Below are 13,469 nucleotides of genomic sequence, written 5' to 3' on the forward strand. Positions count from 1 at the left end.
ACGTTCCCATGGCGCTATCTGGTGGCAGGCAGTTGCTCGCGCAGCAACGTGTTTGCTCTCACATGACGTCATCGCTGCCAATCAAACAGAGAATGCAACAAGAATAAATAAATAAATAAATAAATAAATAAATAAATAAATAAATAAATAAATAAATAAATAAATAAAATAAAATAGACATTTAATTCATTAAAATTTCCATTCAGCATCCATTTTCGACTAGTTCTCATTCATTCCAGATATCACAACCCGACCCCGCCTTCCTTTGCGACGGTTGACTTCTGCTGACAACTGCGCACGCGTGCTCGAGTCGAGTCAGGCGGCGCTCGTGCCCGCGCAGCACTGGTGCTGATGCTGCGTGCATGAGGCAGCACTTTTCCCGCCTCCAGCCGGCAGACTGCATCCAGCGCGGAAGTGACATGACGTGAGGGTCCGCCGCCCGCCTGCCTCTTTTGTCGTTATCGTCTTCATCGTCATCATCATCATCACCATCTTCCTACTCCTCATCTCCATCTATCTTCTCTGCATGACAACATCAGGGAATGAGGTGTGTGCGTGATTGAGCTGTTGAACATCTGATGACGTCAGAGCGTCCTGTCTTCCTGTCATGTCATCTGGAGGGCAGTTAGCATCTCTTTCTCAACACATTTTCTCTGTTATTCTGCTTCTCATTTTTTCCTCTGTCTCTCGCTTACCATCTTTGTCTCTGCCTCCCTCGACCACTCCCTCCTCCATCCTGCATCCTAAACAGCTGTGTCATGTTGTCTTGACTCTCCTCTGTGTGTGTGGGTGTGTGTTTCAGAAAGCGCTGAGTCATGTCCGCCGGCCTGGACGACAGCGATAGCGTGTTTGGTAAGTAGCAACTTAATGCGAGCCTCTGAGGTTAACGCTAACTTTTACACTCCGTCATGGGGCGTGATGATGTCATCAGGTTACCACCTGTGTGTGCGTGTTTGTGTGTGCGCGTGTCAGAGCTGAATTCGGTGATTCCCGAGACGGAGCTGCTGGACAACAGCATCCAGAAGGGGCGGGCCCAGCTGACCCGCAGGCACCGCCCCTCTCGCTCCCGTTGCCATGACAGCGTCAGCTCCAATGACGACAACGGCGATGACAGTCTGGATAGGAAACAGGTGCTTACATATATGTGTGTAAACCATGAGACAGCACTTGACCAATGTGCGTATGTGTGCGTGCGTGTGTGTGTGCGTGTGCGTGTGTGAACACCAGGACAATGCAACGTTCTCTATCCACGCTCCTCTCCAAGTGACAATGCGAGGCTCCTCCCCTTCCCCTGATTTGCTGCTGTCTGCGCGTAGCTCCGCCTTCTTCGACACGTCACTAGTGGGTCAATCACACGTCAGTATTCAAAACGTGAAAACAAAATCACCGTCCACTTCCTGTTGATGTTTCTCAGGTGCGTCGCTTGCCGGATGACGCCGGCCTGTCATTGGCTGTGGCCCCACGGGCACGCTACCACCAACTGACCAATGACACGTCTCAAGAGGCTTTGGACACATCCATCGGCTCACTTTCTAAGTCATGCCCTGCCTCCTCCGATGCCTCGCCCATTTACACGAGAAGGAGCAGGAGGCCGGACAGTGAAGGTATACACACGCACACGCACCCACACACACATAAATGATGACTTTGTGTGTGTGTGTGGACATGTTTTTGTGTATCAGTTCTGGTATCAGAGTCCAGTCGAGACTCAAGTCCTGCCGACCATCTTCCGGTACTGCTGGACCAGAAAACTAAGAGACGCTTCCAGGATTTGGGGTGAGCGTGTTTGTGCAGTATAGGCTCCGCCCCTAATTGTTGTGATGTCACTTACTCTTTTGCTCTGTGATCAGCGTGACGCTCAGGCGTTCATACCTCCGTGTGAAGAAGGACAAACTGGACAAAAGAGACAAACGAGCCAGCGAGGCGGGCAGCAGGTGATTGATTCTCCACCCCTGTCCGGACCTGACCCCGCCCCCCCACTCACACACTAATCTCTGACCTCTGCTGCCCAGAGACACGACCGAGAGTCTTAAAGAGCGAGAGTGTTCGTCTTCATCTTCACGAGCGTCCACGTCCTTCGTCTCCTTCTCCTGGTTTTCGTCCTCGGGAACGACGCCCGGATCACCACAAACGCACCCTGTGACTGGACACGGGCCCCCAAAGTCTTGCTCACAGGTACGCACTTCCTGTTACGAGTAAACACTTCCATTTGCTAGTTACACCTTCTTTCATTGCTACACACTTCCTGTTACTAGTGAACATTTCAGGACGTCGGCGGCTCAGGTGGTCGAGTGGGTCCTTTGTGCAGATGTTGTGGTACTATTGGCTTCTTCTAGCCACGATCTGCAACTCACACCTGAGTGGTTTGCAGCCGAGTGTGAAGCGGTTGGGATAAAAATCAGCACATCCTTGCCCAAGTGGTTGAGTTCAAGTATCTTCGGGTCTTGTTCAGGAAGCTCTTGATTCACCAGTCAATCTATGTTGCTACCCTTTACTATGGTCATGAAATGTGGGTCTTGTCCGACAGAACGAGATCTCGGATACAAGTGGACGAATTTAGTTTCCTCAGTTGCGTGTCCATTTGAGCTAGGGTGAGAAGCTCGGTTATCCGGGAAGGACACAGATTCAAGCCTCTTGATGAGGTGGCTCGGGCATCTGTTTAGGATGTCTTCAGGACGCCTCCCTGGCGAGGTGTTCAAGGCATGTCCCACCGGCAGAAGGCCCCGGGGACGAATCAGGACACGCTGGGGAGACTATACCTCCTGGCTTGCCTGGGAATGCCTTGGGATCACCCCAGAAAAGGTGGACGAAGTGGCTGGGGAGAGGGAAGTCTGAACTTCCCTGCTGAAGCTGATGTCCCTGCAATCCGACCCTGGATAAGCAGTGCAAGATGGATGGATGGATGGATGGATGGATGGGAACCATAAAATGATCATGATAATGAACTTTAATCCTTCAGGGTTAGCCCAGGCCAAAATAACAAACTAAATACGCTGCCCACCCCGCTTTTAAGTTATGTTATGGGATGTTTGCCCTCCGGGAGGCGCAGCGAAAGCTAAACAGTGACATCAACTGGAAGGGTCTATTGCAGAGAGACACTCCCTGGTCTCTGGTAGGCTACACACTTCCTGTTGAATATTATGTAGGTACCAGATGCTAACCCTGCCTTCACGTGCTATGGCAAAGATGGACCTTGCCACTAGAGTTGTGTTCATGTGCTTTTGTTGTTTTAGCAAAAAATGACACATGGAAGCTGACATGCTCTTTGCTCGTAAAACCAAACAATTACAGCAAATAATGAGTTGTAAATTACAGGACGTTGAATTGTGTATGCTACGTAATTGCGTAGATTCGAAAACAACCTGCTAGCGGACGATAACGCCATCATAAGTGTTAATATTTCTTTCACGAATCATTCTGCGCTTTCCACCATATTGCAACTTGAATAGTTCTCTCAGCTCGGAAACTCGGGTATCAAAATAAATTCCCAGTTGTCCAGTGGAAAATACGATTTTCTACTCGACATGTGGTATTTACCATAATTTTGATACCACATGAAGACAGCATAAGGAGTGCTAATGAATTATGACGCTTCGAGCTAACAAGTTTTGTTAGCTCATAGGCTAGCAGTTTACGCTTAGTTGCTGACTCAACCTGATTGGATGGAAGCAAAGGAAAGGCGACAATGTTCCTCAAACAGGAAGTAGGGAAAACAAACCTTTTTTTTTTTTTTTTGCATGTATTGCAGGAGTCTACTTTGAGCGAGGACTTTTCTCCTCCTCAGACTTCCCCACCCGTGTGTCCTCATGTGGAGTTGTCCTCCATGTCCTCCTCGCATCCCTACCACACACTGTCGCAGTCTTCTGACGAGGTAGCGCATGCACACGCCAAATTCACACACACACACACACATAATGTTATCCTTGGAAGCACGACACGGTTTTCCTCTTTCTTTTTTTTTGGCATGTCATGGCAAATGTTTTATCTAATACAATGGGCCAAAATATGAAACAGAACAGAAATACTAAACAAAGTCGACAACAACACAGATTGTGACATGCATTACATAATTCTATCACCTTGTACAGTTTGTTGTCCATATTTTTTATGTTTGCTTTTATTTTTCCTCGTTCCACTACATTTTTTTGGGGCACATTTGTGTCAGCTTGGCGACGAAGCGTCGTGCACGGTGTCGTCTTGGACGAGCCAGCAGGTGTGCGAGTGGCTGCGGGAGCTGAGCATGGACCAGTACGTCCCCGAATTCCGAGCCGGACACGTAGACGGACACTCGCTGCTCCAGTTGGACGGCGGAAAGCTCAAGGTGAGCGTGCATGCACACGCACGCACGCACGCTCCAACACATCAAATACGTGTAAATGGCAGGCTGACCACCGCTGACTAAAACTTACTGTTTGGGGTTATGGAAGCCAAAAAGGTTTAGTTTGTTTTCTTCATTTTCCACAAAATAGTCCAAATGGACAGAGTGATGCCTTGAGATAAGAGCTGAACGTCTTCCGTGGCCACATGTGTAACTCAAATCACTAGCATCGCATGTCATCATTCCCCATTGAAATGAATGGAAATGCCATTCATGCACTCCAGCCTGCCACAAAATCACGTGTTTGTGTTTTTTTTTTAAAATAAGGATAAATAGAATTTTGTAATGCACTTCATTAAAACAGAGTCATGAAACGAAGTAAACAGTTTACACATCATGATTGTGATGGTCCCAAATCATTGTGAAGCTTCTTCTGGTGTGCCCACTTTCGCCAGTAGGGGGAAGTATAACACAGTCATACAGATGGAGCATCTGTTTCGAGATAAATTTATTGCGCAACTTTTTCTCGACAATACAGAAATGTATGATTGGCTCAGCGAGACTTGGAGTTGGAGTTGATTTTTAGAATATATACATCAAATCAAACTTTATTTATATAGCACCTTTCATACATTAAAAAAATTCAAGTCGAGGTGCTGAACAATTAAAATATCCATAGTATAATATATCTTAAATCACCAAACTTATTAAGCATATTAAGTGTTCTATATGTCCTCACTTGTCTAAACATGAGAGTCTGATTAATATTGTGTTTGTGGAATAGGAATTAAGCATAAAAATCCACCTATTTGTATCCTTCTCAGGGGCGGCCATCTTGTACCCATTGTAAACAGCTAACATGTTAATCTTCTTAATTAGAAGATGGTTCAGTCATAAATGGTCAAATAAAAAGGCTATTGTAAAGATATTTTTGGGCAAATTGTTATAGAATGAGCAAATTTAAGTGAGTAACAAAAGTAACTTGTACTGCAATTTAGTTAAGTAATATGTGTAAAGTAACTAATTTAGTTACTTTTAAAATAACTGTAGCAACACTGTCCATTAGCCTGTCAATGGCGTTTTTCACGACATGTTAGCATTAAGTTCAAACTAAATTGTTTTGTTACACCTTTTCCTGCTCAGTCTCCCGACCGTGGTCAGGAGGCACAGGGGAGGATTTTCCTCCTGGGCCGGAGTCGCCTCCGGGGGTAACTCCCGTCACACGTCGCTTAAGGAGGCACCGGGAGACAGAGGGTCGCACTGTAGTTGTCTTTTTATTCTCAGTTTACACACACTTTTTGTCATTTCTCCCTCTAACCACGCTTCCCTCTCGCCCATAACACTCTCTAACTCTTCCGCTCCCACTCGCGCATGCGCACTCCTCCCTCGCGTCTCTCTCTCTCTCTTCCGTCACACACAAGCCAATCTCCACCACCCGCAACAGTTTACTTGTGTGAAGACCTAAAGTGTTTTTGTTTTGGAGTAAACTTAAGTTGGGAGCAAGGTTATTATGGTTAACAAAAGATGACAAAACAATTAAAACAACATTTAAAAACTAAATAAAAACAAAAAACAAAAAAACAGAAACGACATTATTTTATAAAACTAGCTACAATTATAGTGACAATGTCTTTCGTTTTTGTTGTCAATAAATATGCATGAGGTTTAACTATACTGTAATGAAAAATCCAAAAGTATATAAATATAAACCCTGGAGCCGTCCTTGTGTATTGAGTTTGGTGGTTGCCGCAGTAACCGAGTGCCGTCCGCAGGGTCTGGGCGTGCTGAGCTCGTGCGACCGCGGCGCTCTCAAGCGGCGCATCAAAGTCTTGCAGACGGCGGCCGATAAGGACAAGAAGAGTGGCAAGCAGAAAGACAAAGAGCGACGCAAACAGCGAGAGCAGCGCAAGAGCTGATCGTCGAGCGGGGCCCCTTGTGTTGGCCAATCAGAGGGCGGCCGAATCACCTTCTTACGAGTCGGATGTCCAAATATGGTCAAAGTGCAGTTTTCTTTCTTTCATTCATATGCAAACGAGACGCAAATGCTGTTAACTTGATCGTCGGAAGACATTTATTGTCATGACCGTGCTTTCCAATAAAAGCCTCTCATTGTGAAATAACAGGAAGTGTTAATCATTAAAACTGACGCAAGGCGTGTTGGAGAGTTATTCACTCACTCATCACTCTGGAGGGATTTTCATGATTTCCAAATCAATTAACGTGACTTAAGTGGACCTGGATACTAGTTTTTCCACACAAAAAATATCAATGAGCTAACAATGTTGTTCTGCTTGGCTTGTAAGTAGACGCACTACACTTGATCATAAATTTGAAATCATCCCAGGTTTTGGACATTCTACGCAGCGTAGAAACATAAGGCCCGCGGGCCGGATCAGGCCCGCAAAGGGGTTTAATCCGGCCCGCGAGATGATTTTGTAAAGTTTAAAAAAAATAAAAATAAAAATTGTAATGTCGGACTAATTCATCTGTCGGCCACAATCAAAATATATAAAATTTGTAACTTCGCAAGGAGCCCTCAGATGAGCAATGCAATTTGTACGGGGGAATCGTCCTGGATGTCATTATTTTACACACAATTTAAAGTTACGGTTTGTCTGTTTGTTATTATTATTATTAGTAGTAGTAGTAGTTGTATTTTTAATCATAGACTGACAAACATGTTAAATAAGACACAAATTCAATTACTGTTAACAAATGGATATGACAAGGATTAGCGTCCTTATAACGTCATTCATTAACTGCGCCATGCAATGCATTCTGGGAACAATATATATGCAAAACAGGTAGATTTAACACATCCAGCACTGTGTTGCCGCGGTCCATTTGCATTATTTTTTTGGAACAATATGATTACAGTTGAGCTCCGTAATTTAGGGCTGGCACACAAACAGCGAAAATCTGCGTATAATTGACGGCAATCGTTTTTAAGTTATGTACTGTTATTTTATCGATTGCGGCCCACTTGGTAATATATTTTCCTCCATGCGGCCCCTGAGCTAACATGAGTTTGACACCCCTAATCTACGTCTTTCCTCCTGGCTACGTTTTATTTTCTATCTCCTAGTAAGTCCTTTGTAACATTAGTTAGTCCATGTGGAAAAATAATCACAGCAAAATCCTGTGATGTAGCAAACAATCTAAATTTCCATATGCACAATTTATGAAAATCCATAGTTACACTGAGACTGCAAAGTGTGAACTATATGGACAGTTATAGGGCTATCACTATTGAATGATTTTAGTGTATTAAAAACTTTTCGCCCGACAACTGTTTATTTAACCACGTATTGTTGTTTATTTAGTATTATTCAGTGACAGAAGGATTGATGTTGTACTCACCAAACCTTTTGAAACCGATTAATACTGGTTCGATCTACAAAGTAAAAGCAAATGTTTGCAAACATTACTTTCAAAATACAGTTTTGTTTTGTTTTTGTTTTTTTTGTTTTTTTTACAAGTAAATACATTTACATCAGTCAATAAATAAGAAGTAGTGAATAAATAAATACATAAATAAGTAGACTAAACATCAAACTCATATTTATTGAAAAACAGGACATAATTTCAAACTGACGTTGCAAAAAATGCACAAAGAATGAATTGATGATGATTCACGTGCCAGTTTTGCCCGTAACATCCATAAGAAAATCGGCAAAAATGTTGATGGTTGTTTTGCAAAGTCAAAGATGATGTTTGCAAATGTCTTCTTTTGAGGAAAAAATAAATAAATAAATATGGACTGTTGAGATGGTGAAATTCCACTGGAATTCAACAAAGTAAGTGATAATATCTGATTATCAATTCATTTGATTGATCAATTAGTCATCAATTAATTAATTGTTGCATCTCTAGGGTGTGAGTCTCGCCACAGACCAAGACAGGGAGCAGTGGGTCAATAAATAAGTTGGTGATTAATAAATAGGAATAATCAAGTTTTAAATATGAAAAGTGAAGCAACAGATAAATAAATAAGTGCCTTTCCTCAAACATGTTGAGTGTGCGGAACAGAGCAATAAAGCTTCTCGTGAGAAGCGCTAGGTGAGCGTGTCTCAGCGTGTTTGCCAAGTCTCACGTCTCGCATTCCTCACGTGGATGACTGCTAGCCCCGCCCACCACAGCATGGACTTCAACTTCCTCCGCACGTGATCCTTCAGTCCCTCGTCGGTCCTGTTGCGTCTCCATCCAGCAGAGGGCAGCACAGGAAGAGGAGGAAGCTCCTCCGATTGGTAAGGTCCCAATATTAATGTTCCGGCATCCTTCTTGGTGTCACATTCGCAGGAAGCAAAAAAGTATGAAAGTATATGTCGCCAGTTTTAGCGTGCAACCGTCCTTTGGGCGGCGATGGCACGGAGGCTTCGGATGATGTCGTGCGCGAAGGATCTGAGCTGCGTGAGTGTCAGGTGAGCGGCAGCCTGTGCCTCGTAGTCGCCTTGGAGACGCCCCGCCAGCCCCGCCCATTGGTCCCGGTCCTCATCCTGGGTCATCTCGGCACCACCCGGCCAGGCCGCTTCCCGAACCTGCAAACGTGTCGGCCGTTAAGCACGTGGCGTCCATCTCACCGGTTAGCATTAACATCGACCTTACCTTAGCAATGTGAGTCAGCAGGTCTCGCAGGTCGGCCCGAAGGCGGTCCAGACCGCCGAGGCGCTCTGACAAAACTCCCAAAAGACCCTGGAACATCCGCACGCCTGCAACCATGCGATTCACGCACGTGTCCTGTAGGGGGCGGCAGAGCACATTGTCAACCAAGAAGAAGAAAGTCAAGTCAATTACAGAATATTGTGTTCTATTGCTATAATAACATGGAACCTCCCAAAAGAAAGGTTAGAGTCTCTTTTTTTACCAGGAAAAAAGTATATTTCTATCTGTTTCCGTTTTGCAGCAATTAGCGTTAGAATATAGCTAAGTTTCATCATTATTCACAAATCTGCTTAGAATTGTGGGGAAACAGCTTGTTTTCATCATGGCCCTGGTTGATCTCTTATACTCTGCAGCCACCTGCTGGCCGTTTTTGTAATTACTACCATTTTTTTTCACCCTTTCTCTGCAGTTGAGAGGCTGCATCAAAGCCTTCTGTATGCTCTAGCATAAAAAAAAAACAAAAACAAAAAACAAAAAACACGTATAAATACGTCTTTGGGACACTTAATGCATTTAAAATAGAACGGATTTATAAGTTTTTGGGAGCAAATTAGTTAAAGGTCAAGTTATTTGCAACACTTAAGTTTGTGTATTCAATTGTCAAATAGCCCACGTGGACAGATTTGTGACAACTTAATTCAAAATTGAGCAAAACATGATGAGACGTGGGTCTCGCGCAGGCTGACCATGTTGAAGTTTGGCGCGAGGGGTTTCAGGATGGGCGCGGGGGGGATACCGAGAGAGGCAGCCATCATCTGCAGGTCGTCGGTCGGCTGCGGGAGGTCAAGGGTTGAAACCTGTGGAGACAGAAAGAGGGCAAAAAAAAAAGAGCGATGATGATGACATGTTGACTCGGGAAGGCTGCTGAATAATACTGAGCTCTCAAAAAAAAAAAAAAAGCGAGGAGAACCGACCTGGGCGAGTGCGGTGGGGACGTCCTTGGCGATTTTGTCAGCCAGCATGAGAGCTCTTTCCAGCGTGTCACGCAGGGCCGGCGAATGGCCGGTGGTGGCGGTGGGCGCCGGATGGATCGCGCGCGGGAACAGAAAGCAGCACAGAAATGGGAAAACTGCAGCAGGAAACAAGATTGAATGAATGTCAAATTGTTGAAAATAACTTTATTTCACAAAGTAGGTGTCTGGTTTCTTTTATATTTTCCCTTTGTTTTATATTTGAACCTTTGATGCATTTGGCAAGCCGATAAAATAAGAAATACGCTGCATGTATGGCGCCCAGATGTCATGTGACCAGCAGTTGACCAATCACAGCGTAGTAGCTCTGAAACAGACTTGGCCAATCGTTCTCTATCTACGGCTCCGTGTTGAATGTGAGGAGGCGACCCCAAGTGGACAAAAATCATACCTGCACCTTACCTCAAATCCAGATACTGATTGCTGAATACAGTGAATGTTTTTAAAGTTTTATTGGTGACTACTTTGTAGATTTCCTCTGCTGCGGGGGTCGTGTTCCATAAATTAGGAATATACATTGTGATATTGCTTATCAATCAAGACTGAATCCAATCTAACATAAAAAAAGCAAAAGAAATGCAATAGAGTTGTGACGTCCTTGTCAAGGCTCCTTTTTGTTCTGTCCACATGTGACGGACTCAATCAATATTTGCTTCGCGTCAACTTTGAAGTTCGCCAACATGCTTGTTGGAGACTCAACTACAGTATTACCTTGAATCCAAAAGCCAGCGTCTCCTCGAGTAAATGTACACTACGTAGATGTTGCACGCGTAATAAATGTTGAACAAGCGACAAGAGTCCAGAGGACAAAGTAGCATGAGCGATCACATGTGACCCCGGGGACCTGAGGCCAGGGGAGGGGGCGTGTCCGTGCTGGCTGTGTTCTGCTCTCACCTGCGTGCGCGTGCATGTCGGTCACGGCGGTTTGAGGTGTCGCGCGCTCTCGACGACGAAGACGAAGACGAAGACCAAGTCCGCTTCAGCTTCCATTGGCGCTTTTATTTCAGCGGCTCCGCTGGGAATTTCCACCAAGACGACACGAACGCGACGCCAACTTTGCCGAAGTGACGGGCCGGCAGCGCCCCGTGACGTCATTACGGCCCAGAAGAGCGAGCTGGTCGACGTCATTTCCGGGTACAGCTGAACGCGAACATTAAGTTGTTTCCTGAACATTTTTTTTTACGCCAAATTATTATTTGAGTGACACGCTTTTTAAATTCAAACAGGAATATGAAACAATTTGAATGCAACACTTTGTCAAAGAATAAACGCGAACGCTTCCTAACCATTTGAATGTGGTCGGCGGGCGTTCGTGACGTGTCCCGTGCGCACTTCAGTTTTGAGAAATTGTGGAATATCTGGAAGGCACACAGGTATATTTAGCGTTTCAAAACACAGTGATTCACTCTACATCATCATCAATCATCATCGTCATGTGTGAGCAACTAAGCACGCTTCCTGTCCAAGATGGTGGAAAAGTCCAGCCAGTGGCTGAGAAGTCAAGTGAAACTCATTTGAAATGCTGCTGGAAAAGGCCGGATATTATCAATGTGGTTCGGGAGGCTATTTATTTATTTTTAATATTCTATAGAAGTGGGTTGCAACTTTGCGACAACAGGAAAATGTTAAAGTTGAGAACTTATCCTACAATGCAAAAATATTTTCTGTGTACAGTTTTGAGTTGTACCGTGAAAAAAAAATCTTTCAAAATAAGTCCAGCAGCACGTTAAAACACAGATGGACATAAATTGGAAAGTTTGGAATCATTTTGTCAAGAACGCGCAACATACAACAATGTGAAAATTTATTGCAGAAGTGCAACAATTAATAATTTTCAAATTAAATCGACAACTTTCCTGAGAATCAAGTAATTGTTTGCAGACCTTGTTCAACTTTGAATTGTACAAATTGTTGGAATTTCAGCATCCCAACAGCAAATTGGATTTTTATCATTCTCAGCATAGTCTGGTTACCTTTGTATTTTTTTTAGTTATATTTGCAAACTACTATTATTTTGAGAGAAAAAAAAAGCCCATTTTCTGACACATTAAGGAGCAAGCCAGTTAATTGACTCATCTATTTGTTTGTGCATTTTCTTTCCTGTCAATATGAAATAATTTTCTGTTTTTTAATAAGGGGATGGAAATATTTTTTTTCCATTATAAAAAAAAAAAAAAAAAGATATGCAGTATTTGCTTAGTATTTATTAGGGAAGTTCTAGTAGCTGCTGTAGTTGTGGTAATTTCAAAAAAATTATAGAATAGAAATGTAGTAATTCCCGAAAAATGATGTCACTGGTAATGTTTCAAAACTACTTTCTGTTTGACTTATGAGTCAACTACTGTATCCCACTCCCACCACACAAACAAAAAAAATGTAAGGATACTTGTGGATGTTTGGGTGTATCCTTGCAGTGAGCAGCAGCAGCACAATCCCATCTCTACTTTCGCAACCAAAAGCAGCACAGAGCAGAAAATCAAGTTTGCTATTTTCCGCAGGAAGTCAATTATTTGTACGAAACACATTGCCAATAGAAATTGTTTTACATTCTGAAGCGCGTGTGGGAAACGAGGAAGTGACAAATGAGAAAGAATTTCATCATCTTCTGACCTGTTAGCGACTCACAGTACGTAGTCCAAGTCGGGCAAAGCGGATGGGCCGTGCGTCAGTTGGGAATGTTAGGATATTCTGCTGACCATAAAAAATAAACAGCATACTTTGGACTTTGACAACATTTAGCATTGTGTATCCCACAAGGCAACTTGAAAAGCAGCCACCAACAAACCTCACTTGAAAATCAACATCGCACACCATGAACTGTGCCGGAGCATTGTTTGATTTTGGCCATGAAAATGTCTGAATCATCACAATGCGGATGCGATGGCCGGCCTCTCTTGAATGGAGTCCTATGAGAGGTCATATCAACTGGGATTTTGTTCATAATTTTTTGATGAAGTCGTCGTTATGAAACCGAATGGCACTTGTAATGTGTAATATAATGTGGCAGAAACGCATCCATGAAGTCACAAAACACGTCACGTCAAGTGTTTTGTCCTTGGACTCACTGATTTCACTTTTTTGTCTGCATCTGTTCTGTCAAACAATTGTGACGGCGGATTTGAAATTAATAGTTCACCTTGATATGCAAAAAAAAAAAAAGATTTGCGTCACATATGGGGAAAAAAAAAACCTGCCAAATGAGCAGCAGCATCAACACAGCATTTAATTTCCCAGGCTGCAGCTCTTCTACAAAGGTTAATTCCACAAGGGGGCGCACATTTCCAGCCACGATATGTCGTTACACTGGAGTTGCAACCAGGGGCAGACTCGCCGTTGGTAATTTCGAGAGTAACCTGGACGGCCATTCCATTACCGTGACCCCGATAAATATTGATCAGAGGAGGCAGAAATATTTTGGAACAGTGTTAATTTTGAAATGTTAGTTTTAGTTATAGGCTTTTGACAAACATTTTTTCAAGTTTAAGTAATAAATTTGTTCATCTGATTGTATTGTAAAG

General features: G+C 43.6%; 2 protein-coding genes across 4 annotated transcripts; one reads left to right on the forward strand and one right to left on the reverse strand.

Annotated features, from left to right (window-relative positions):
- Positions 1–291: 291 nt before the first annotated feature.
- On the forward strand, positions 292–6,438 carry samd14 (sterile alpha motif domain containing 14). 2 transcript variants are annotated; one of them, XM_077530034.1, is made up of 11 exons: positions 292–424; positions 803–852; positions 973–1,130; positions 1,228–1,341; positions 1,415–1,604; positions 1,683–1,776; positions 1,851–1,934; positions 2,013–2,175; positions 3,749–3,871; positions 4,166–4,321; positions 6,091–6,438. In XM_077530034.1, exons 2-11 carry the CDS (start codon positions 816–818, stop codon positions 6,232–6,234), a joined length of 1,263 nt encoding a protein of 420 aa, XP_077386160.1. In that variant the 5' UTR covers positions 292–424; positions 803–815; the 3' UTR covers positions 6,235–6,438. The 2 variants fall into 2 exon arrangements, with proteins under 2 accessions (XP_077386160.1, XP_077386170.1); XM_077530044.1 differs by having other exon boundaries at positions 331–424; positions 932–1,130.
- A 1,453-nt stretch (positions 6,439–7,891) lies between these two features.
- On the reverse strand, positions 7,892–12,615 carry csf3b (colony stimulating factor 3 (granulocyte) b). 2 transcript variants are annotated; one of them, XM_077530273.1, is made up of 7 exons: positions 12,562–12,615; positions 11,238–11,309; positions 10,846–11,116; positions 9,895–10,049; positions 9,667–9,777; positions 8,924–9,055; positions 7,892–8,856 (listed from the first exon to the last, which is right to left on the reverse strand). In XM_077530273.1, the coding sequence occupies exons 3-7, from the start codon at positions 10,859–10,861 to the stop codon at positions 8,653–8,655; spliced, it is 618 nt and encodes a 205-aa protein (XP_077386399.1). In that variant the 5' UTR covers positions 10,862–11,116; positions 11,238–11,309; positions 12,562–12,615; the 3' UTR covers positions 7,892–8,652. The 2 variants fall into 2 exon arrangements, with proteins under 2 accessions (XP_077386399.1, XP_077386408.1); XM_077530282.1 differs by lacking the exons at positions 10,846–11,116; positions 11,238–11,309; positions 12,562–12,615 and adding an exon at positions 10,663–10,791.
- Between the last annotated feature and the right edge of the window lie 854 nt (positions 12,616–13,469).

The sequence above is a fragment of the Festucalex cinctus genome, chromosome 1 (assembly GCF_051991245.1).
Source record: "Festucalex cinctus isolate MCC-2025b chromosome 1, RoL_Fcin_1.0, whole genome shotgun sequence".
Classification (NCBI taxonomy): domain Eukaryota; kingdom Metazoa; phylum Chordata; class Actinopteri; order Syngnathiformes; family Syngnathidae; genus Festucalex; species Festucalex cinctus.